Source organism: Aricia agestis, chromosome 19 (assembly GCF_905147365.1).
Source record: "Aricia agestis chromosome 19, ilAriAges1.1, whole genome shotgun sequence".
Taxonomy (NCBI): Eukaryota; Metazoa; Arthropoda; class Insecta; order Lepidoptera; family Lycaenidae; genus Aricia; species Aricia agestis.
Genome location: NC_056424.1, coordinates 3,431,169 through 3,456,386, shown reverse-complemented (window position 1 = coordinate 3,456,386; position 25,218 = coordinate 3,431,169). Strand labels below are relative to the sequence as shown.

The window sequence follows — 25,218 nt, the reverse complement described above, 5'->3', positions numbered from 1 at the left end:
TTCCTTGGCCTGTGAAAACACAGGACCTCGGATTTATCTAGGGCCACCGTTAGGCCGAGTGCTCTAATCCGATTAACCACTTGCGCCACAGCCGCAGTAGCAAGTATCACCACCTCGCGGTAGGTTTTGGCACGACAAACGACGGCCGTATCATCAGCGTAGCCGACCACCTCTATGCCCCGGAGGTAGGTGCCTCCCAATACCGGGTCGTATCCAATGTTCCACAAGGTCAGACCAACAGCGGAACCCTGCGGAACACCACAGTCAACCTCTTCCTCCTCCCAACCCTCCTGAGTCGGGAACTGCACTGACCGCTCCGAGAGGTAACTGCCAATCGTCCTTTGCAGGTACTTTTTAACGCCGTGGTATCGTAGGCCATCTTTTATTGTGGACCAGGGCAGTGAGTTAAAAGCGTTTGATATATCCAAAGACACAAACTAACACTACACCACCCTGGCTCACCTCCACTTCCGTAATATCTCTCAGACGAGCGACCGCCCCAATTGTAGACCGGCCCGAGCGAAAACCGAATTGGTTGTCACTCAGATTCGGCCCTACGGTCTCCAAATGGTGCACCAAGCGCGATACCAGAACTCGCTCCAATATCTTGCTCATCTTATCCAGCAATACAATGGGGCGGTACGCAGACGGCTGATCTTCGGGACGCCCATTTTTCTTCAAGAAGCACTAATTTACCCGTCTTCCATAATCGGGGAACTCGGCCCTGGCAATTGGTCAGAACCGCGAGCACCCTTGACTCTAAGTGCTTCATTGCCAGGGCCCACGCACGGCCTGGCACGCCATCGAGACCGGGAGCCGTGTTTTTACGACTCATTCTAAGTACCGCCGCCGCTAGCTCAGCCGGCGTTACGGGCGGAACTTCTTGCTTTCAAGTTCAGAGTCTTCCATTGGTGGTCTAGACGCTGGTTGGTACCGCTCAGTGTCAGATGGAAACAGAGCAGATAGAACTCTGTTTCGGAGCTCCGGTGCAATCATCTGTGTTATTGGGGGCCCAGTAGGTCGCAGTTTTTGTCGTACCCATTTATAGGGCTTGCCCCATGGGTCCTCTTCGAGAGTTTGCAGCCACTCTTGCCACGCGTCAGCCTTCGCCTGGGAGATGGCATCACGAAGGGTGAGACAGACCGCGCGGTGTGCGTCGTACAGCACATAATCCTCCTGCTGGTTTCTATTACGCCGTCTGCGATACCTCCTGTAACGGCGACGGGCCGCCGTGCATTCTTGTTGTAGAGAATGCTCCGGACACCACCAATATGCTTGGCGCCGTGGTCTTAAAGGCCCTACACGTGGCATAGAAAGCATCGCAGACGCCGTGCAGAGCCCTTTTTAGCTACTCCGCGCGGGGGAAACGCAGCCTAATACATATACCGTACATAATCCTATCAAGATCAGCGGTCTCCGCCTGATGGCGGCTCTCGACATAGGCGAACGCGTCTGCAGACGCGTTGGCCCAATGTGTAGAACGGGCGTTCGCGCGTTGGCCGTAGGTATTTAGACGTTGGCCGACGCGTCTGCGAGCATGCCGCGCGGGTCGGAAATGTCGGCAAAAGATCAAAGGACATTTGTCGCAAGCTTCGCGCTCCATCCACACATAGGCCGCGCGATCAGTTCGCCCGGAGTTATAGTTATGATAATTATAATAATATGTAACAATTTTTATATGTAATAATTAAATAAATAATAAGTAGATAATAAAATAATTACTTATATTATTTTAATATTATAAAATATTATGTAAAAGTGAGTTTATTTCATTGTTAGTTACGTTTTCTCGCCTTTTATTTATTTATTTCGAGAATACCCTTTAAAACTTTTTCTTGTCCACATTTACAAAGTAATTATAAGCTGTGAATAAATATACAGCTGCAGCTGTTAGCGACTCAACATCCATTTTGAATCCGTCCGCACATTGGCGCGATCCAAAGCATACTGAACGACCTTCCTATGTGTGGATTACTCACAAACGCCGTTGCAAGCGCACTGCCAACGCGTCTGCAGACGCGTTGGCCAACGCGTTCGCCTATGTCGAGAGCCGCCATAACACATAGAAAATACTTTGGGTACGGAACCCTAAAAACTGTACGTGAAGAAACTAAGTGGCAGGTCAAGTAATATAATCAATTTTAAATTTCGAATTGGCGATGCCAGTTCTCAACACCATCGTTACGGCGCATATTCCCTATACCTCGGAGTCCTCGGACCAACCAGTGGTTGGTAACCAGTAACCACCCAACGAGTGGATGTTTGGTCCGTGCCCTATACGTACGGAGTACGGACCTATACCCATGAGAATATGACACTTAAGGGACCTGTCAGACAGAACTGTCACGCGTTCAAGCGATCTGCGTTCGCGTCTGTGTTTCGAGCTGACGAGTGACGCGATCAAAATACTGGATATACAGGGTGCAAGTAAACCTTCCTGCCAATTTTTTTCCAAGGCGTCATCATTAGGAGAGTCCATTTAACAAAAACAAATTGGGTGTTACTTTTTTTCAACGACATATTTTATCCCATTTAAAATCGTTGCAGAACGGTCACTCGCGGCGCGGGGGAATTAGCGGGGGTGACGCGGGGGGAGGCGCGCGCGCGGGAGCACGTTACGCGCGGCCGACGCATCGTGTCCATTAATTGTAGTGTTTTTTAGGATAACTTTCGGAAGCTATTTCTCAACATTTTAGTACTGCGTGATTATAAAAGAAAAAATACGTGTAGTCTTATTTTTAACAAGGATCAATGTATTAAAATTTGGCAGGAAGGTTTAATTGCACCCTGTATAGCTATGAAACTTATATAACACAATGAGCGCAAAATCTAAGGTAATATTGAACGCTTGACCGCCCTTTGTCTGATAGTTCCCTGAAGACATGGCTCAGACATCGTGAGCTTAAGTTCATACCGTCCGCAGTTTTGTTTTCTTCTGTAGCAGCCACTGCTTCCGTAGAAGAAACTATTCCTTCCTCTAAAATAATAATATTAAGGTTACCAATATTGTTAAAAATAACAAATAAAACGTTTACAGTTCAGCTTAACCGCTGTTTTCAATTTGGATCACTGAATTCGTTCGCTCATACTAACATTACCAACTCCGTGTATGTCTATTTGATTGTACTGTCGGTTTTTGGTGAAAATTCACGTTAAACACTAATAAAACACAATATTTGTGTACTTTTTCCAGTAGGTGTATTTAGAAAAAGTGCACGAAAAATTGTGTTTTATAAGTGTTTTGTGAATGTCAATTGGTTTGGCATCACGCGCACAATTTGCCGTTAAATAAAATGTAAAATTTGTAGAATTTTTATACCCCTATACAAGAAGTATACAAGGACTCCCTAAAATTTTGGCCGGACACGCAAACAAAAACCCTGACTATGTCCGGCTTTATCCGTACGCCTGGCAACCCTACTTATACCACTGAATACTGATATTGTTTACAACCTTTTCGCCTCTACAGTTTTATTGAGCAAATAAATTTTTGTAAGCAGTTGAAAAAATATATCCACCAACTAAATCAACAATATTATAATAACCCTTACACCGAAGAATACAAAATATTATGGTCATCGTACCATAATATTTTCTACATAATATCGTTGTTATTTCTCTATCAGTTTTAGACATTAATTAAATATATACTTAATGGCCAAATACACATACCTGTTGGTCCAGGCTTTCCATCACCATCGTCGTGTTCTGGCGTAGCTGAGTTGGTTGAAGAAATTATGAATGACTTTACTACACAATTTTTAGAAATCGATAGATTTAGAGAACAAGAAGCTTGACGATCTTAATAAAACTTTGATTATTCGATAACTTAATACAAATAATGGGGCGTCCATTAATTGCGTGCCGCATTTTTGAACATTTTTGACCCTTGAGATTTGTAAGATTTTACCTAACTAATCTAACCTAACTTTTGTAAGATTTTACTTAAACGAGGCAAAACAAACCAAAGCATTATAAGACATTATTCGTAGATTATCACTGACCCTAATTATACTTTGGTATACTTAAAAGGCCGGGTACCATCGAAATTCTCATACATACGTAATACCAAAATCATTTTCTCATACGAAAATATTTTACATGTTTAAGTTATTTTTCAGCTTAAAATAGTAACTACCTAGGTTCCTGCGTAAAAATTTACTACAAAATATTTAAACACTAAAAAAATTAGTAAAACACTAAAAAATATATAAATAAATAGTTTTATTACAAAATATTTAAATACTAAAAAATATTTTTTAAAGTTAAAATATTTTGTAGTAAATTTTTACGCAGGAACCTAGGTAATTACTATTTTAAGCTGAAAAAAACTCAAACATGTTAAATATTTTCGTATGAGGAAATGATTTTGGTATTACGTAAGTATGAGAATTTCGATGGCACCCGGCCCCTTAATAACAGTAGATTCATCTTTATTAATAATTACAGCTACACATACATCTCAAGTCGTACCTGAGGTAGATTCAGCATTTGGAAGTGTCTCGGTTGTTTTGAGTGGCGCCTCAGAATCTGTATTTGCCTCAGTCGCGACTTCTGTCGATACTTCCGCTTTAGATTCTGCCGTGACAGTTGCTTCAGATTCGGACGACGGACCCTCAGTATCTGGTGTCACAGAAGACTCAGGTTCCGTCGGTTCAGTCGTTGGCTCTTCATTATCTTCGCCTTCTGAGGGATTTTTAATAAAACAGTAATTTAAATATAACAATAGTAAAATAAACGCACTGCCTAGCGGAGAGCCATAGCAATCGCTATAATAGAAGATACACGCATAATTTTCAATATCAAATCCAGGTCTTAAATGTTTACCTCACTCACTTGATGAAACACAATAAGTATAAGCGTCACACCGGTTTTCTGTAAAGCTGTTATTTAATAAAATTAGGGGGTAAACGAGCAAACGGGTCACCTGATGGAAAGCAACGACCGTCGCCCACGGACAAAATATTATGAAACCGGTCTATTCGCACCAAACTATCGCTTTCTTTTATGTATCGTACTGACCCCCCAAGTTCCAACACAACTATTACAACTTTTTTAATCGTACATTTCTTCAAACTTTGGGGCGAAGCTCTTTAACCAATGAAAATAAATAGCAAACGCAGAGTTCCTATACCTGTCACTTCCGCCGCAGGCGTCGTCACCTCCCTGCAAAATAATAATAGTATGCATTTGAACTTCAATCAAAGCTCGATCTCCTAGGTGTTAAGTTTAAAATAAAAACATAAATATCTTCTTCTATCTGAATCACATTCTTATTTGCTAGAAGATCTACGATAAGGGAAAGATGATTATTATTTAAAACAATGCCTCAGCATGGCACATCGCTCGGTCAATAGCTTTTTTTGGGACTCCCAACCATACCCACATGTAAACAGTACCATAAACTCACTTGATCTCCATGACCGTCTTGGTGATGGTCTGCCCCGCCTCCTTGAATACCGCCTGGTAGACCCCCTGGTAAACCTCCGTGAACTCCGCTATGGTGATCAGTATGGCTGTCGGGGACGTCTTCAGCTAGACAAGTATTTGTATCATTAAGTTCTTAAAATCATTTAACAGTCTTACTTACCTTAATAACTTTAATTTAAAGGTGATCGCACATTTATCAGCAACGTACGCGTCGCACGCGCCGTACGCTCTACGCGCCCCATTTTAAAATTCGGTGTTCGTCCGGACCGCATACGTTATAGTACACGAAATGTGGCACATACGGTGCGGACGAATGTGCGAGGTTTCATATCATTTCAATTTTCATACAAGTTACAACAAATTCTAGAATTGGACGCTTTCGGCGCGTACATTGCCGATTAATGTGCGATCACCTAAAATGAAGAATTTGTCTGTAAGTATGAAGTTCATGCTACGAATAATAAAAACTATTTATTATTCGTAGAGTTCATGTCAAAATTAAGTAATTATTATTGATATCTCTTGAGTGCAGCAACTGCGTGCATGCACTTCAACGGCAATGCATCTACCCAGGTAGGGGTAGGAGGGGGCAGCTGCCGTGTTACCTACTCTGCGCAAAATAAAGTGTTGGAAACAAAATATTGTCACGGACATATAGTGCCATCTAGCGTCAAACCAGCAAAACTTATCGAGGGAACACCGACAACATAAATCCCCTACTCAATACTAGATGGCATGAGGTGAACAAGTACATACTCGAACCTTCTAGAAAAGTCCAACATTTGCTTACGTGTTGACCGGTTTATTTTGTTTACGTGTTTACGTGTTTAGTTGTTCCAAACACTATGTCATATAAAGGCACTTTTGCCTCATCAGGTGAAGGAATATGCGAACTTTTTTCTAAATACTTTGGATCTGTTTATGATGGCAATTCGAATTTTTCCAATAATTTTGACTCAAGTAATTGCATAGCATCGCCTAACTTGAACAATAATTGTTTATCGCATATTTCCATATCTACTGAAGATGTAGAACGTAAAATAAAAAAATTAGATAAAAGCAAGGGCTCTGGTCCCGATTCCACCTATACGTGTGAGAGACATGCTTCGGCACGAATGGGCCGGCTCGACCGGAGAAATACCACGTTCTCACAGAAAACCGGCGTGAAACAGCGCTTGCGCTGTGTTTCGCCGAGTGAGTTTACTGGAGGCCCAATCCCCTACCCTATTTCCTTCCCTGTCCTCCCCTATTCCCTTCCTTTCCCTCCCCTATTACCCTATTCCCTCTCAAAAGGCCGGCAACGCACTTGCAGCTCTTCTGATGCTGCGAGTGTCCATGGGCGACGGATGTTGCTTTCCATCAGGTGACCCGTTTGCTCGTTTGCCCCCTTATTTGATAAAAAAAAAACCTAGTTTTGTCAAATGCTGTAATAAGGAATTATCTAAGCCTCTCTCCATCATTTTCAGTCTATCGCTAAGTACTGGCACTTTTCCGACACGATGGAAAACAGCCTTTGTTACCCCTATTCATAAAAGCCATTTATACTGACTTTTCGAAGGCTTTTGACAGAGTAAACCATGTCTTACTTTGTCATAAGCTTTTGAGGTGCGGTATCAGTGGTAGCTTATTGCGCTGGGTTAGCTCTTACCTTAACAATAGAAGTCAGTTAGTTGCTCTTAAGGGATTCTTATCTTTGCCATTAAAGGTGACATCTGGAGTTCCGCAGGGCTCCCATTTAGGGCCTTTATTTTTCGTCATCTTTATAAACGATTTAATTGTGCTTTTATCTTGTCATTGTTTATTGTATGCAGATGACCTAAAAATCTTTAATCGAATAAGTTCTATTGTTGATTGCAACAAGCTGCAAAGAGATCTCGATGTTGTTCTTAACTGGTGTCAACGCAATCAAATGCACCTAAATATTAAAAAGTGCTCTGTCATCTCTTTCTCAAACAAACGGACTAGAATTACTTATTGTTATAATATCAACAATCAAGAACTTGCTCGATCTACAATAATAAAAGACCTTGGTATTCTATTTGATGACAAGCTTTCTTTTAAAGCCCATTACGAGCATATAACCTCAAAGGCTTTTCGACTTCTTGGATTTGTTTGTAGATCTACCCTAGAATTTAAAAATCCACAAAGTCTCCTTTACCTTTTCTTTGCACTGAACCGCAGTGTCTTGGAATATGGTAGTGTAATATGGACACCTCACTATAAAACACATATAGATTCTGTGGAGCGGATTCAAAAAAAAGTGTCTTAAGATTCTCTTCTATCGTCATAAACCCGGACGCTCAGACTTGAAATATGCAGACAGGCTCCGTATTTTTAACATTCAAACCTTAGAAACACGTCGTAAATACTTTGATTGCATTTACCTCTACAAAATTGTACATTCTCTAATAGATTGTCCTGAACTTCTTTCTTGTCTAAACTTTAATATTAAGTACAGTGCACGCAGAGTTTATAAAAACAATATTTCATATTTTAACCCCATTACTATAATGGCTCGTCATTATAACGATCTCTTAAAAGCTGACAGTAAAGATATAGACATATTTATCCATAACATAAATAAATTTAAAAACTCTTTGATGAATGCCCTTTTTTTTTTTTTTTTTTTTTATTAAATAAGGGGGCAAACGAGCAAACGGGTCACCTGATGGTAAGCAACTACCGCCGCCCATGGACAATCGCAACATCAGAAGAGCTGCAGGTGCGTTGCCGGCCTTTTAAGAGGGTATACGCTCTTTTTTTAAAGGTTTGCAGGTCGTATTGGTCCGGAAATACTGCTGGTGACAGTTCATTCCAGAGTTTTACAGTGCGCGGCAGAAAGTTACGCGAAAAACGCACTGTGGAAGACTGCCACTCATCAAGGTGATGAGGATGGTATGTTTTTCGCGTGGGACGATAGCGAAAAGTTGCAGGTGGTATGATTCCGAACAATTCCTCAGAGCACTCCCCGTGATACAACCGATAGAGGATGCAGAGTGAAGCAACATCTCGGCGTAATTCCAGGGGGTCCAAGCTGTTTGAAACACTATGGCAGTCAACAATTCGAGCAGCCCTTCGTTGGATACGATCCAGAGGGAGCAGTTGGTATTTTGGCGCCCCTGCCCAGAGATGAGAACAATATTCCATATGAGGCCGAACCTGCGCCTTCAAACCACTTAGCACTCTCTCCTGTAACTCAAATATTAGTCATATTGTTATCTCTGTTAATAACTTTATCTTTGTTATCTTTGTCTAATATCATTTATTTAAGTGTAATAATTTGTCACTCAATTTGTAATGATGTGTACGCCTATAATTGGTACAGACATCAGATCTTTACTTTGCTTAATTATTTTATATGTGTATCATTGTATGTACTGTTGGTGAACCTTATTAAAGTAAATAAAAAAAAAGATTAATAAGTTCATGATTTTTTGTTTCAATATACCAGACCGACCATCTTCTCGAAACAGGTATGTTGCCCAAAACTAAAATCCTGGGTACGCCCATGGCGGTCTGAATTATTGACCCTTATAGTGGCTAGTTTTAACTCTCACCTCGTAGTAGGGGTCGGGCACGCCGTCCTTGTTCGTGGTCACGCTGAGATCGCTGTCCAGCACCACGCCGTTCACGTACACCTACAATTATATGCTCCAATTAGAGTAAGAACCAGGATCAGCCAGACCTTCATCCATATCTATAGATACTTAGGGCCTGTATCACCACTTCCTGATAAGTGCCGGATAGGCTATCCAGATTTAGACCCAGTTTCATCAAGCAATGTTAAATAAATAACGGCTTGTTAAATCAGTTAACAGCCTGTTAGAGCTATCGAGCGTGCCACCATACGCTAATGTCATGTCAAATCGCCTAACACGGTGTTAAATTTTAATTCCTGCTGGGGAGGTCCGTTAAATATATAACAGGCCATTATAATAGTCAAAACAACAACTTTTTAAAGACAATATCCAATATCAATAAAAGAATCTGTTTTGACTATTGAGCGTTGCCACCATGTTTCGCCACATCCTTACATATTATTTATTATTTTTCATGTTATGCATAATTATTTATTTTCATTTTGTCAATAATTCAGCCCTCGGATTTTCCTTGACATTGCAAATACACTGACTTGTATCAAAATTACCAAGCCGAAATAAGTAAATAAAAGTTTGTATCTTGATTCATGTTTTCAGCTTTGACAGATCATACGAGTAATTATTAAAAAGAACTATTGTAGTGTAACAAATGTATGCGATTAGTGATATTTTAATTTGGTCGCATTATCTACCAGATGACGTATTATACGAATAAGGTGAAAATTACACATTGCAACCAACATGTCGTATTAATCTTGTACATTACAATTTCGTCGCCTTATAACAAGAACGAACGAATTGAATGTTATTCACTCGTTGTTCACTTAACGTTGTATTTACTAATCCGCTGTTAAATTTTTACTGTGGGACATAAGTATTTTAACAGTCTGTTTAATTTTCCAAGGTCCGTTAAGTAATGCCTTGTTAGGATTTAACAAACAGAGGTTGGTGAAATTGGGTCTTAATCTGACAGATAGAGTATGGAGTATCTGTCAGATAAAAGTTATGGATAGCCTATCCGGCACTTATCAGGAAGTGGTGAAACAGGCCCTTCATAATATTATAATTTATGTGAAAGTTCGTCTGTCTGTCTGTTACTTCTTCACGCCCAAACCGCTGAACCGATTTCGCTGAAATTTGGTATGGAGAGACCTTGAGTATCGGGAAAGGATACTTTTTATCCCGGAAAAATGTACGGTTCCCGCACGATAAACTAATTTTGACGGAGTTGCGGGCGTCGTCTAGTCGTTTTATATAGGATAAAAGTTTTTCTGTATAAGTCCCCTATAGGCTGCGTCCCAATCAGACACGGCGCGGCGCCGGTTGAATTTGTCAGTAACACGGTGCCGTAACACGGTGCCGGCGCCGCGCCGTGTCTGATGGGGACGCAGCCATAGAGGTGAGAATGATCAGCGACTATAGAGTTTTGATTGTGGTTACTTAGAAGATATCAATCGGTATTAGGTAAAGGTGTACGTAGCTTTCATACATACTAATATTATAAATGCGAAAGTGTGGCTGTCTGTATGTTACCTCCTTACGCCTAAACCGTTGGACCGTTTTTCCATATCCCGGCTGTATTTCAATTTTTAAGAATGACAATTTACGATAGCTTGACTTGACTTCGGACTTTCGCTCTATAACGGTACGGAACCCTTCAGCCGATTTTATTTGTATGTCACTTGACATTGTATACTTACGTTTTCGACGCTACATGTTTTGCAGGTGTAGGGTATTTCTGGCTGCACCTCTGAGCCTATCTTCGGCGACTCCACAGTTTGGGGTGTGACAGTCACTTCTATAAAACAAGATGACGTTGTGATACCAGGGTGCACAGGCAACAAAACAATTTAGTATTAATTTAAAGTTTCAATTCAACAAAATAAAAAAAAATTGTAGGATAATCTTAATATATATATTTCTTGTGTGCGTGTGTATGTGACTGAACTCCTCCTAAACGACTGGACCAATTTTGATGAAATTTTTTGTGTGTGTTCGTGGAGATTCGAGAATGGTTTAGATTTACAGTTTGGTCTACTGGAAAATGTTTTTTCAATTAATTTCTTATTTATAAGGAGTTGTTGATTTTGGAATGTTTTACATTAGATCCGGCGGACGGCGCTATCATCGCATTCAATATTATTCTATTTCAATTTTAGTTTGTCCTGACAGATGGTGCTACGATTAATTTGAAAAAAAATTTGTTATTCAATTCATGTGCTGATTAAAATATTAAATAAATAACACATAGGCTACAATTTTAACCGACTTTCAAAATGGGGGAGGTGTTATGTTCGTTTTCTTATATTCAACGATTACTCCGCCGTTTGTTAACCGATTTTCAAAATTTTTCTTTTGGTATATAGGGTATCACCCCAATTTGGTATTATATTCAGAAAAGTGGTGATCTGATGAAGGATCCATAAGTAATCGAGGGAACTCCTCAAAACTTATAGGGAAACATATGGTGACTTCGGTTTCGTGAGAAGTATTCTAAGCATATGCTACCAACAAGTAAGATTTTGCACCGAGATATACCTGGTATACCGTGGTTCGGAAGGTGCTGAGAGAATTCCTGATTCTTTATAGATACAAGTTTGGGAGTTTCGGCGTTGTTTTAAGAACAGAAAGCATATGCTACTATGCAAATTACATTCTTCATCATCATCATCATCATCATCACTACCATATTATACCATTTCATAGTCTTTTAGATCGAGACTCGAGTTTGTCAAGCGATAATTAAAAAAAATCTATATCTACCTAATATTATAAACCTGAAGAGTATGTTTGCTTGAACGCGTCAATCTCAGAAACTACAGGTCCGATTTAAAAACTTATCTCAGTGTTAGATAGATCATTTATCGAGTAAGACTCATCATTTATCGAGAAGGTTATATTATATTATTACTCTAAGACTAATACGACAGAAGAAACTCAGGAAAATGTGGGAAAAACGGGGGAAATATTTTTTATGGGAAAATGTACCTACGGATTCTGTAAAATTTCTAATTTACGCGGGCGAAGCTGCGCGGGACATCTAGTATAATAAATAAGTTTTTGATTCGTTTTTAAACTACGTATGTAATAAAGGTTTTTACCTGGAGCTGCAAGTTACAAGACATTCATATGAGACACAGCATGCTAGTAAGTGTAGATATTAACTATGATAGCTAAGTAATTTATCATTATTATAATGTAAGTAGATACTTACAGTTATCTGTAACAAACGTAAACAATTTTAAGAAGCATTTAAAATAAAAATAAAGGAAAATTTATAAATTAAATGTAGGAATATTGAATACGAAATCTTAAAGCATATGAAAAAATACACACTGTCAATGACTGCGAGAATTTCCTGCAATATAGAGTCTTTGTGTTTGAAGAATCCCATGTACACACATGCGTTTTCGTCTTCGAAACTGAAATCAACATACACTGCAAAATTATATGTTAAGACTTAAGTAGCTAAAAAGTTGACGAAGATCACGTGTAGAGCGACCACGTTATTGACCCGAAAAAGTTGAATTTGATCACGAATCACGTGATTAGATTTAATTTACGTGGTCAGTCGTAGAAATTGTAGCGGATTTTGCATGTTGGTCGTGGACTTGTGGTCAATCACATGAGGACGTTAACGTTGATCATGCTTGTCATGGTCAGTTATAGAGGAAGTATAACGTAGAATATGCGCATCGTGGTCACCCGGATAAGTTAGCATTTGTTTACGCAGATCGTGGTCATCTGGGGTTGTTAACGTTGACCAATGACCATGAGTATCGCGGTCAGTACAGTATAGTTTATACAGGAACTAAAAGTTGATCGTGCATATCCTGGTCATCTGAGGAAGTTGAAGTTGCAGATCATGCGTATCGTGGTCACCTGGGGAAGTTTTAGTTTAGACGCGTGATGCGTATCGTTATGAGGTACTGAAGTGGTTAGTCATAGAGTACTTAGTTGATAATGCGTATCATGATTCATGATCAACCACATGCAGAAGTCAACGTTGATTATGGGCATCATGAAAACCCGGGAAAGTTATCGTTGATCATGTTGATCATGGGCATGATTGTCACCAACGCATCGTTGTCATCTGGGGGGGTTAAAGCTGATTATGGGCATCATGGTCAACTGAGGAAGTTGAAGTTGATCATGTGCATCATAGTCACCCAGGGAAGTTATAGTTGATCATGTTGATCGTGGGCATTATTGTCGCCAACGCGTCGTGGTCACCTGGGGAAGTTGAAGTTGATCATAGGCATCGTGATCACCTGGGGAAGTTGAAGCTGATCATGTTGGATGCGGGCACGACGGTGACGCGGCCGGCGCTGAGCACGCTACGGCCGTTGCACAGCACGTCCGCGACGCTGCACTCCGCGCACTCGTAGCGGAGCGTGTAGTCGAAGTGTTCGCCGACCGCGATCGATCGCGTCACGCGGGATAGTACCACCTCTGAAATGCACATAAACCTATAATGCTGACATATTAAGTCTATGGAAATGCAGACGTGAGTGGAAGAACCAGGTAAGTAACATTAAAAAAATCGCCGTTTTTTTACATAAAGGGAGGCTTTAGGACCGAAAAACTAATCACAAATAAAAAAAAAACTATGGTTTTTATGTGTTTATATTAGCCAGATGATTAAGTAGATAAGTTACGAGGATTGTTCAAATTATACAGAAAAAAATGGATTATATTTTTTCCTTATATTATAAAGTGTTTGTTATTTGATTCTCCCACTCATTATTCCAAATACGGCCCTATCAGGGTTGGCCATCGAAGATAATATAGTAATATAGTTATCACTTATCAAATATCAAAGGTTTTTTTAAATCGAAATTAAATATTTATCTTTAATCATGACCACGTACAACTTATGCTTAAACGCAACGTACTCATTATCATACTATTAAAATTAAACTCACCGTGATCTGGAATGGAATTTAAATATTAGACAATTTTTAAATCATAATATTAATACGCGAACGAAAAACTTTGTAACCCTTTTTACGAAAAATGGGGAAACGTAGGTGCATGAAATTTTGCACAGTTATAGTTTATATGGTGAAGGAGTGCATCGAACTAATATTATTTTGAAATTATGTTCTTATCATACATTTTTTTAACAAATAAAACATTACACACACTACAACACACACACATGAAAAATGGCAGATTTTTGAGTGACAAGCCTATACATACGAAATATACTCTTTTATTTATGGTTGAAGTCTGTTGACAACAAGTTGACAAATTGAAAATGTATTATAGTTTTTTTTATTGAATTTAAGATACTATTAGACAATGCTTACACGGTCAATCTGAGATCAGCTAGGTCCCAGAGACAAGAGTTGAAAAAAATGATAAAGTGTGGATAAAGTATATAATATTATGTTTTACAAAATTTAGGTAGTAGTCCTAATGGCGTTGAAACTAAGGTCGAATTTCGACCATTGGGCGATCTCTAGTAAGTATAATTAGCTGTTATTGTGTGAAGAGAAAATATATTTTCAATTATGATAAAAAATTTCAAAGAAATTTGTAACTTACTAATATCTGAAAAATTAAAAATTTGTTATTATTATATTAGAAAAGATAAAAGTAATGAAATGTAGTAAATAATGACATCTTTATTATTCATTAATCATTAAATATAAGTATATTCAAACTTACCTATTTCTGTAACAAAAACAAATAAAATACGGTATGTTAATATTTTTTACGTTGGTACGTATAATATTGCATTATAATATGTTACTAAACATGTGTACATACCAGGGCCTGAAAAAGAAATCCAAATTGGTTACGTCGCGTGGTTCAAAAAATCTTCCAAGTAACATGAATTTTTATATGAATCGGTTCAGCGATTTTACTAATACTTAAAGCCAAAGTTTAAAGAGCTTTTTATTTTAACCGATTTGTGTATAATTTGGCTCTGATACAGGGTAGATCACGGAGCAGTACCATTCGAGGAAATTGATTCCTAGGCAGTTGACGGACTTACGCCAAGTGGTCGGCTTATGTCAATTCAATGTTAGCTGTGAATTGTGATCGGTCGGCTGGGTTTGACTTAACGCGACCTAATAACTTAGGTTCGCCATCTGTCTTGAATACAACTTCTCCGTACATAGGCTACTATACCAATAAATTGCAGGCTATACTCAGCGAAACATGGCGATAGCGGTCATTGACTCCCTTTCAAAAACTCGTCATTTTCTATACAAAGTCACGATTGACAACATCTGACATTTCATTGTCAATCGCGGTTTATATTTCAGTCATCAGAGTCAATTAGCTTTGTCCACACTGTGCCTTTTTCTGTTCGTCAAGGGCATGCGTTATAGCGCAGCGTAACAGTCGCGCGTCGTAACAGCGAACGTGACGCATGCCCGCGACACATGCCCTCTGACCGTATCCAAAACTTCAAAAATGACAATATTGGCGTTGCGTTACTTGACGCATTCAATTATTGAATGCGCCAATATGAAAGTTGATGACGAAAATTGAAGATGAAAGTGCACAATGTGGACATAGCAATGACCGCTACCGCCATGTTTCGCCGAGTGTATAATATTAGCAAGCAATAAGTTAACATACGTAGCAGTTCCAAGAACTTAATTCTCTCTTCGATGCCGTCGGAGTTCTGTATTACGAGAAAGTAGTCGCCGAAGTCCTGAGCCCTCAAGCCTTCCAGGTCTATGGTTATGGACTGGTTCCTGCAGGACAGAGTTAACTTTATCAGCGCTTTAGCCAAGACTTTCTCTTTATCGCTTCTCTATAGAATCGCGAATTGACATTACACGAGTCTAACGTCAACGTCATATTAACGAACGCTTATGTCAATTTCATATTACATATGTTTTAATCGGCGATCCTTTAAAGAAGCGATAAAGAAAAAGTATTGGCTACAGGCTCAGATAACTATTTGTAAGAGAATAAATTCGGGCTTTGCATTCTTACATGATTTTTACAGCGCTCTCCCAGAGAATAATAATAATAATATAACTCTTTATTGCACACCAAAATACAGTACATAATACGAAAGATACAATAATAAATATTACTAATTGATGTACAAAAGGCGAACTTATTGCTACTAAGCAATCTCTACCAGCCAACCTTTTGTAGCTACGATAGAAAATTGGGAATGATATAAAAATCGTGTAGGTTTTAGTAGTATAAGCACTAGTATTAGTTTAGTTTAAACTAATACTAGTGCTTATAATACTAAAACTAAGACAAATTCTAAAACTATTACTAACCACTCTTGAAATACTGTAGTGTATGTAACAAGTTATTTAACTATATTGCCTAAGCATAATGCTTAAAAAGTCTGGCTATCACTTGCGACTGAATCCGCACCGCCTTGAGTGCGAATCTTAATATTATTATGTTTTCTTCTTATGTCTTTAATCTATATCTATACTAATATTATAAATGCGAAAGTATCTCTGTCTGTCTGTCTGTCTGTCTCGCTTTTACGCCAAAACTACCGAACCGATTGTAATGAAATTTTGTATACAGATAGTGTAAAGCCTGAGAAAGGACATAGGCTACTTTTTACTGGAATGAAGGGTTGTAAGGGGGGTGAAAATACGAAAATTTGTTCAAATTAAGTTAGTTCCAAAAAATCATACTAGATGGCGCCGTGCGTCTCTTACATCGCGCTAACGCTTGCCCAACATCTTTCTATAAAAGGTGGTATCATCGTAAATTCGAGTTTCGATTTGTTTCGATTGTTATTTCTTTATTACGTTATTTAATAAGTCAGTACTTTATAATAAATACAGTGACGTAACCTTAAACCTATCAATGAAAAATTGTTTATGGGTAAAGTTGTGTAATTGGGAGGCTAAATAAGCTTTAAAATTTGGCATAAAATATAACGTTTAATTTAAAAAAATGAAATATTATGTGCACACTGCACAGCTGTTTTGATTTAAGGGGTACCAGGGTTTTTTTTATAAAAGCTTTTGACACCAATTTTGTTGACATCGCGCGCTATAAACTGAAGTCCACGCTAACGAAGTCGCGGGCAACAACTAGTATTAGGTATATATTACCAAAGGTATACTCACGATCTGCCGTACCTGCAAAGAATATTTTCACGTATCACATTTCGATGTTTCCTTTTATTTATCTATTAATTCTTCGTTTTTTATTAACTCTAAATTATAATATGTAAGTAAAATTTTAGTGCGGCTTGCCGCGTAGAGAATTTCGTACGTATATTATTATGGGCCCTATCACGTCATCACCTTTATTTTGTCACTGGATCATATAGTCCGGTTAACGAATGGCTCAAACGAGGGTATGAGCGGGAACCTAAGCGATCTTTGCTAGAACTTATTCAAAGTCATTAGGGACAAAACACACTAAAAGTCCTATGATGAAATTAAAGCTTATTAATTTGTCTATAAATTCGTATCAATACAGTTTTTTCCAAATTCTCGTCCGTTTTCGAACTACACGCTCAGGAAAAGTGAAAAAAACTTTTTTGTTGACTGAGCTATAGGCGTTCGACAGAGCTACGCAACCGCAACCGCTCCGCCCGCTCAACACTAGTGTTATAAGGTTAGGGCCTTACTCATCGCTACATGTCTTTCTTACTCGCACACCAAACAGTACCTATATACTTCTGCAATATTTTCACGCTAGAGGCAGCACTAAAATATAGATTATAGACAGTAAACAAAAAGTTTTGCTCGACGTTTGACAACATTTCCGTCAAAATCCCACATTTTGCACCATAAAGTTACTATACCTAGCGGAATAGAGAAACAAAGGCCTGAGCAAGAGAGATGTCATTATCAGTAACACTGCGTGGTAAAAAGAGACGTGTGATACATGACTCTTTATTTGACGTTTAGTCGGCACTTGCCGCACGTTGACAATTTAATCTCATAGAATTCATGTTCAATCATGCTTGTGTAAGTAAGTGTATACGTACACATATTTTTCACACAGATGAAACCAATTTCGGTTTCGTTTGACAGCTCGAGATTGTTGCTCTATTCCGCTAGGTATATTAACTTTATGTTTTCCAGCATGTCGGATTATGATCGGATTATTTACCGTATGTGCCAGTAGCGCCCTCTGCTTCGATCTTAGCGTAATATTACCTATACGTAAGTACATGAAAACTACTCACACGTCCGTATAATCCACATACGTATACTTGGTGTTCTCAACATTATACACTCTGCCGTCTGTGGCGCGCACCAGCACGCTGAGTAGGGTGATGCGTGTGGCTCGGAAAGGGATGGTCACTTTGGTTGGGTCAGCCATCGACCTTCGAGAAGGGGGGGACGCCTTCTGACCAGGGAGCACCCCCTGCGAGCGGGGGGTCAGCGCTGTGGTGGTGCTGGCTGAAATGGAAGTATTCATTTTTGCAACCTTACCCAAAGGCTATAATGTACTCTGGCTTGAAGAGCTATCGAACTACGCCGATCATGATATCCTTGACGAACGTTGTTCAGAGAGACCACATCCGTAGTGGTGTTGGGGGGAAACGCACGTCCAACCTCGATCAAATGGTGTTGACTGGTGAGAGGTCTTGCATGAATTCGAATAAGACATCGCTGTTGTGTGTGATTTTTGCACATTCTTGCATGCGAGTGTACGTATAGGCATGTGTGCACTCACTCATTTACTAGGATGTTAAGGTTTATTTCGCGGGATAGATAGATACATAGAAAATGCTTTATTTGTACAAAAATTAGAGACTAAATTACAATTTAAAATAATATATGATCCTGTACAAACAGGCGGTCTTACCGCTGAAAGCGGTTTCTTACAGACAACCTTAAATTAATATACTTAAAACAAAACAATCTAATACTTATGGCTAAAAATACTACATACGTCTTACTTTAATATATTATAATATTTATATTAAAGATATATAATAAACTACACAAACTTTACGTAAATATAATAAAAAATGAAAGGAGTAGAATGCTACTTAACATGACAGTTACACACATGACAGACAGCGGGATATTGCTAAAGCGGAGCGGCGCGGTCTTATGTATAGAATTATATGGACAGACCTCGAAAACAGCCGAAAACCGGCGTACTAGACGGCTTATCCATATAAATCTATACATTGGAATGCGCCGCGCCGCCGCTCTCGCCCCGCTGATTTCGAAACTGCAGCCTAATAATTAACTAAATTAATTATACTTACCCAGCGTCAAGAACTTAATATACTTCTTCTTGTCTCCCTTGACTACCTCGACATAGTATTCGCCCGTGTGCTTGTCCCGCGACCACGACGGGAAGACCAGCTTGGCCGTCACCGTGTTGTTGTCCTTCTTCACTGACGTATACTTCTCTGGGACTGGGACCTGATGAAGAATGAGAAGCAATAAGAAGAATGAAAAGCAATAGAAATGATATTTGATAAAAAGCAATGTTTTGCCGTGAAATTAGTTAAAAAAAAGATAGACATATTCCTGTTCCGTACATAAATGGTTATGCGAAAAAAACGAATTACGCCGTTAAGAATACGTTTGAACCTTCAAAAAAAAATATTTAAAAAGTTGTAATGTCAATATTTTGACGTTTATATTTTTTTGAATTGGCTTTTAAAAAGTTCAGACGTAAAAATTGTGACCATAAGCAATGAAGTTCATGAAGTTGCGCAGCTGGTGTAGTTGGTGGCCAGATGTGGCACATTCTCCTTCATGCTGTCCTTCATGATGCTACAACACAACAGTGTACCTTCTTGCCGGTGACGGGGCTGGAGTGCACGAGCTGGCGGTACACGTAGCCGTCGGGGATGTCCACGCGGCGCGCGCTGCTGGTGTAGTTGGTAGCCAGATGTGGCACATTCTCCTTCATGCTGTCATCTACAACACATCAGTGTACCTTCTTGCCGGTGACGGGGCTGGAGTGCACGAGCTGGCGGTACACGTAGCTGTCGGGGATGTCCACGCGGCGCGCGCTGCTGGTGTAGTTAGTGGCCAGATGCGGCACATTCTCTGTCATGCTGTCCTCTGCAATAAAAGAGAAATTGAAATATGTTGCAGATGGGAGACTGTTTGCGTTGCTTTGGAAGCGTAGGGAGGAGGGCTATAAAATGTTACGGTGTTTTACATGGGGGTAGGTCGGAACTTGAGTTACGTGATCTAAAACGTAAAAAAGGGATCTTTGTAAAAGTATTTTAAATAATGATTTTCTTACCCGGAATAGCTGTAAATATACAATTTAGATTTTAATGTCTTATGTATAATTAAAATGTATCATGTTATAACTTATAAGTTATAACACTTTAAAGCTCCAAAGTCAATTAAATCTCAAACTTAAAATTCATATACTTACGTGGCACAATTTCTGAAAATATAATATATTTCAATTCAAAGTTTTAATTAAATTGAATTATAATTTCAACAAATTAACATTCGGTTTAAAAATGTGATGGCTGTGGTTAAAAAGATCTAGTAAGTAGATCTATTTCATGTTCAAATTGAAATGTTATTTAACTCACCAGAGGCTACAATAAATAAATATAAACATATTATTTACCCAGGTTATTTTAAAATATTAAAAAAATATTTTTATATGAGTATGTACTATCAGAGAAGTTGATTCCTATGCAAATCGGGGGCCTAAGTAGTTTGGTTGCGTTACGTCAAACCCAGCTGACAGGTCACTATTAACATTGTGAAGGCGCCGTTTGTTATATTTCTATGAATTGTTGCCGCATATAATTTATAACGCCATCTGTTGTTGTGTTTGTGCACTGTTATGACATTGGACGAGGTCTTATCGATCCTATCCTAATAATCCTCTCTTTCCCTCGATATCCGCTACGCGAGTTTGGCGCCACTTGCGCCAATAGTGAAGTTCGTCGCAAATCGTGGCCGCAGGACTAAAAGAGTGAAGTTGTTCTGTTCCGCTTGAGCCGCGCTCCGCGCACCGCACCGCGCTTCGCTAAAAGCCGCGAATTTTCTATAACTGCTAAAAAAGGGGGCCCCCCTATACATGTGACGCTGAAAATCCGCTGTTCCCATCCAAGGTAAGATCTCTAATTTGTTATATTGGTGTATTCATGCAGCAGCAGATGTTATCTTGTGGTGTGGTAACGATTCATAGTCTATAAATTTTTTAAACCTAATACAGTCCACTAAATTCGCATACAAACCATTGGTCCATACGAGCCGCATAATATTCTTAATTTGTGCGTTATTTACCGCGTTTTTTAGTTAAATTTATCCGCAAACTCGCTTTTTCTCGTATAATTTGTGTAAAACAAAATGGCGACGACGCGAAGCCATGAGCACGCTGACGCTTCAGCAAAAATGGCAGGCGAACGGAACTTAAAACTCGCTGAAATTAAAGCCGCTGCGTATTTTCAACGTATGCAATCTGTTTTTGATTCGATTCCAATATCGACCGCGCCCACTAGAAGTTCGCAAGATTTTTTAACCAATTGCGTAACTATAGATAGTATCCGCGCCGAATTTATTTCCGCAATTAATAATAAAAATGAGTTAACTTTAATTCTTGATCCTAACGCATCGCCTGATTTTCAGCAAATTTTCGCATTTGATGACTTGTATAATCGAGTCAAAATTGAAGTAGCCAACCGCTCCACCATAGAATCAAAAGAAAGCGTTGTAAAATCGAATTGTAATCATGATAACGACAATAATTCTAAAATTAGATTGCCGCGATTAGAATTGCCTTCTTTTAACGGGGACATTCAAAATTGGTCTATTTTTTATGAAAATTTCCACAACATAATACATAGTAATAATACTTTATCCAACTCAGAGAAAATGCAATATTTGCTTGGTAGATTAACGGGGCACGCGCTCGACTTAAGTAAAGGAATTTTACCTACGGGCGACAATTATTCATTATTATGGTCCGCACTTTGTGACAAATATAACGATAAACGTTCACTTGCAGTGTCTTATTTTAACCAACTTCTTAAATTACCAGTAATAAATACCGCAACTCCGGCCGCTTTGGAGGGTTTTGTAGATAAATACTCGACGCTTGTGTCCGCTTTAAAACAAATCGATATAACAAATTTAGCTGAGTTCATGTTTGTTCACTTAGGATTGAGATCGTTAGATTTAGAAACTGTTAAGTGTTTTGAAATGCATATTAGAGAAAACAAAGAATTCCCAACATCATCTGAATTAATTAAATTTATCAGAGACCAGTATCGCGTTCTAAGTCGCACCAATGTTAATAATATTGTAAAGTTTTCTAGCTCACAAAACAATAACAATACTAATTCTTACAAAACTCGCGCCGCGACACAGAATAAAACGTTTAAAACATTTGTCAACATTCAAAGTAGGTATGATTCACCGTCTCCATACGCATTTAATGAAACTAAATCATTAAAATGTAATTGTTGCAATGTTGATAAACACCAGTTGTATCAATGTCCTAAATTTACATCATTAAATCCCTTTGAACGTTATACGTACGCGAAAATTAATAAATTATGTTTTAATTGCCTTAGCCACCGTCATTCAATAGTAGATTGTAATTCTATTAAACGTTGTCGTTTTTGTTCGCGTAATCATCACTCGCTTATACATTTTTCGGATTCTACAAAACAAACTTTCGCTAATACAATGACTCACGCTGAAGGTCATAACAATAATTTAAATACTCCCGCAAAACCTAATCATAACCGCAATGATAAACATATCGCAATGTTTTCCCGCTCGCCCGCAGCCGCAGCTCGCTATAATAGTTCGCTTCCGCGCGCCAGCGCTGGTGCCTACTCGCACGCTCCCCGAATAGAAGCACGCAACGCTCCCTCTTATTCTCCCGCATATGAGAATTCCGCTCCCCGCATAAATACATGCAACAACGCTCCCTCTTATTCTCCCGCATATGAGAATTCCGCTCCCCGCATAAATACATGCAACAACGCTCCCTCTTATTCTCCCGCATATGAGAATTCCCCTCCCCGCGTAAGTACACGCAGCAACTCTCTCTCATTAGGGCTTCGCCCTCCCGCATACCCTCCCGCTCCCGCTTCTTATGAAGAACACGCTCCCCACGCATACGCACAAACCGCGCATATTGCAGACGCACCCGCGCATTTCCCGCCCGCACGCACTTCTAAGTCAGAGGATGTGCAACAAATTAATTTCGCTTCCGCACGAGACAATCAAAATATTTCGCTTTGTGTTACGAATACGCACTCGGAGGTCATTGACCCTTCGCGTAACATTTACAATAATTGTCAAACTGTACTTTTAGGTACAGCGGTATGCTACGCCCAACAGTTTGATACGAAAAAATTAATACCTATTCGTGTTTTAATAGATTCTGGTTCTATGAAAGATATAATTACGCGTGAATGTTGTGATCGCTTAAATTTACCGCTATTTTCCGCTCAAAACGCTCAAGTTTCTGGTTTAGGTGATGTTGTGAATAACCCCTGCGGGTTAACAAATTTAAAATTAATTTCTCGCTTAAATGATAAGGTTCGGTTTGATTTACAGCCTTACGTGGTTGATAGAATTACTAGTGAATTGCCCTCATGTAAAGTTGACATTTCTTCGCTATCTTATTTAAAGGATTTGCCGCTCGCAGATAATTATTATTACCAGCCCGGTACGATTGATATGATACTCGGTTGTGAAGTATTCGCTCGCATATTGTTACAACGTAAGTTTTCTCGCGGTTCAAACGAACCTATCGCTATAGAAACTACACTCGGTTTTTTGATTTTAGGCAAAGCTCAGACCGCGTCAACTGACGATCGCGCTCAAACTTTCTTTTGTAATTTTAATTGTACGTTTGAAAATTGTATTTCCCGTTTCTTTGATACGGAAGAATTACCTAGTGATAATTATTTAACTCCCGCTGAACAAGAATGTGAAAATATTTTCGAACAGACTACGTCGCGAGATAGTAATGGTAGGTACTCGGTCGCGCTACCATTTAAGGCTGACCCCGCGTCGCTAGGAGAGTCTAGGCATATCGCCGAGCGCCGCTTTTTATCTCTCGAACGCCGTTTGTCAGTAAATCCGCTAGTTAAACGTGAGTACGATAAAATAATAAATGAGTATATAGAAAAGGGTTATATTACAATTGTAAATAACAACACACTTAATTTGAATCAATATTATGTAATTCCGCATCACGCTGTAGTCAGAGGAGATAAATTAACAACAAAAGTTCGAATGGTTTTAAATGCTAGTATGAAAACATCCTCAGGTATTTCGTTAAATGATATTTTACACACGGGAAGAAATTTACAATCGGATTTGTTTCGAATTATTTTAAATTTCCGACTGTTTCCGGTCGCGGTAAGCGCTGATATTCGACAAATGTTTTTACAAGTGACAGTTAAAGAGTCCTTTCGACAATATCAAAGAATTTTGTATAGATTTAACTCGAATGAGCCTATTCAATTGTATCAGTTTAATAGAGTAACTTTTGGTATGACATGTAGTCCGTACTTAGCCATGCGCGTAATACGTCAACTTATGAACGATGAACGTTCACGATTTCCTATTGCGGTTGCAGCCTTAGAAAAGGACGCAATATATACAGATGATGTTGCCCTGAGTTTTAGAAATACCGCTGAAGCTATAACCGCGTCAAAACAGCTGATTGATTTGTTCGCCGCCGGCGGATTTGACTTAGTCAAATTCGCTAGTAATTCATCAAATTTTCTTGGTGCTATGCCTTCTGAGGCTAGAGTGACCGATTTAATTGATATAGGTTCAGACGGAAACCTTAAAATATTAGGCCTACAGTGGTCGCCCGCTTCAGATAATTTCTGTTTTCGCGTTACAGAGGATGACCGTAAGTGTACTAAACGTAACATCCTTTCATTTGTGGCTAGGATTTGGGATTTGATGGGATTCGTAGCTCCTGTCACGCTTTTAGCAAAATTAATTATTAAATCGCTATGGGAAAGTCATATAGAATGGGATGACCCACCGCCCGCAAATATAATTTCTTTATGGAACACTTTCGTAAATGAGTTGCCTTGTTTACAGCAAATTATAATTCCGCGATTTGTAGGTATTCAACCGCATATAACTCTCACCATTTTCGGTTGCGCCGACGCAAGCGAGCGCGCATACGGTGGAGTAGTTTATCTTCATGTTTATTGTAAAGAAACTCGCCGATCTATGGTTAGTTTACTGTGTGCTAAGTCACGAGTAGCGCCGTCTAAAACAAAAATCACGCTCGC

General features: G+C 39.1%; 1 protein-coding gene across 1 annotated transcript in view; it reads right to left on the bottom strand.

Moving 5' to 3' along the window:
* Positions 1–5,406: 5,406 nt before the first annotated feature.
* Positions 5,407–25,218, bottom strand: part of LOC121736730 — a 46,270-nt gene continuing 26,458 nt past the window's right edge. Inside the window, exons 19-34 of the mRNA XM_042128115.1 lie at positions 19,755–19,882; positions 19,219–19,378; positions 18,181–18,397; positions 17,108–17,119; positions 15,627–15,745; positions 14,805–14,810; positions 14,703–14,708; positions 14,580–14,585; positions 13,955–13,960; positions 13,301–13,481; positions 12,366–12,451; positions 12,244–12,249; positions 12,131–12,136; positions 10,730–10,827; positions 8,988–9,068; positions 5,407–5,535 (exon numbers count right to left, since the gene is read on the bottom strand). Of these exons, the coding sequence (XP_041984049.1) occupies positions 5,407–5,535; positions 8,988–9,068; positions 10,730–10,827; positions 12,131–12,136; positions 12,244–12,249; positions 12,366–12,451; positions 13,301–13,481; positions 13,955–13,960; positions 14,580–14,585; positions 14,703–14,708; positions 14,805–14,810; positions 15,627–15,745; positions 17,108–17,119; positions 18,181–18,397; positions 19,219–19,378; positions 19,755–19,882 (1,247 nt within the window). The remainder of the gene's footprint in view (positions 5,536–8,987; positions 9,069–10,729; positions 10,828–12,130; positions 12,137–12,243; positions 12,250–12,365; positions 12,452–13,300; positions 13,482–13,954; positions 13,961–14,579; positions 14,586–14,702; positions 14,709–14,804; positions 14,811–15,626; positions 15,746–17,107; positions 17,120–18,180; positions 18,398–19,218; positions 19,379–19,754; positions 19,883–25,218) is intronic.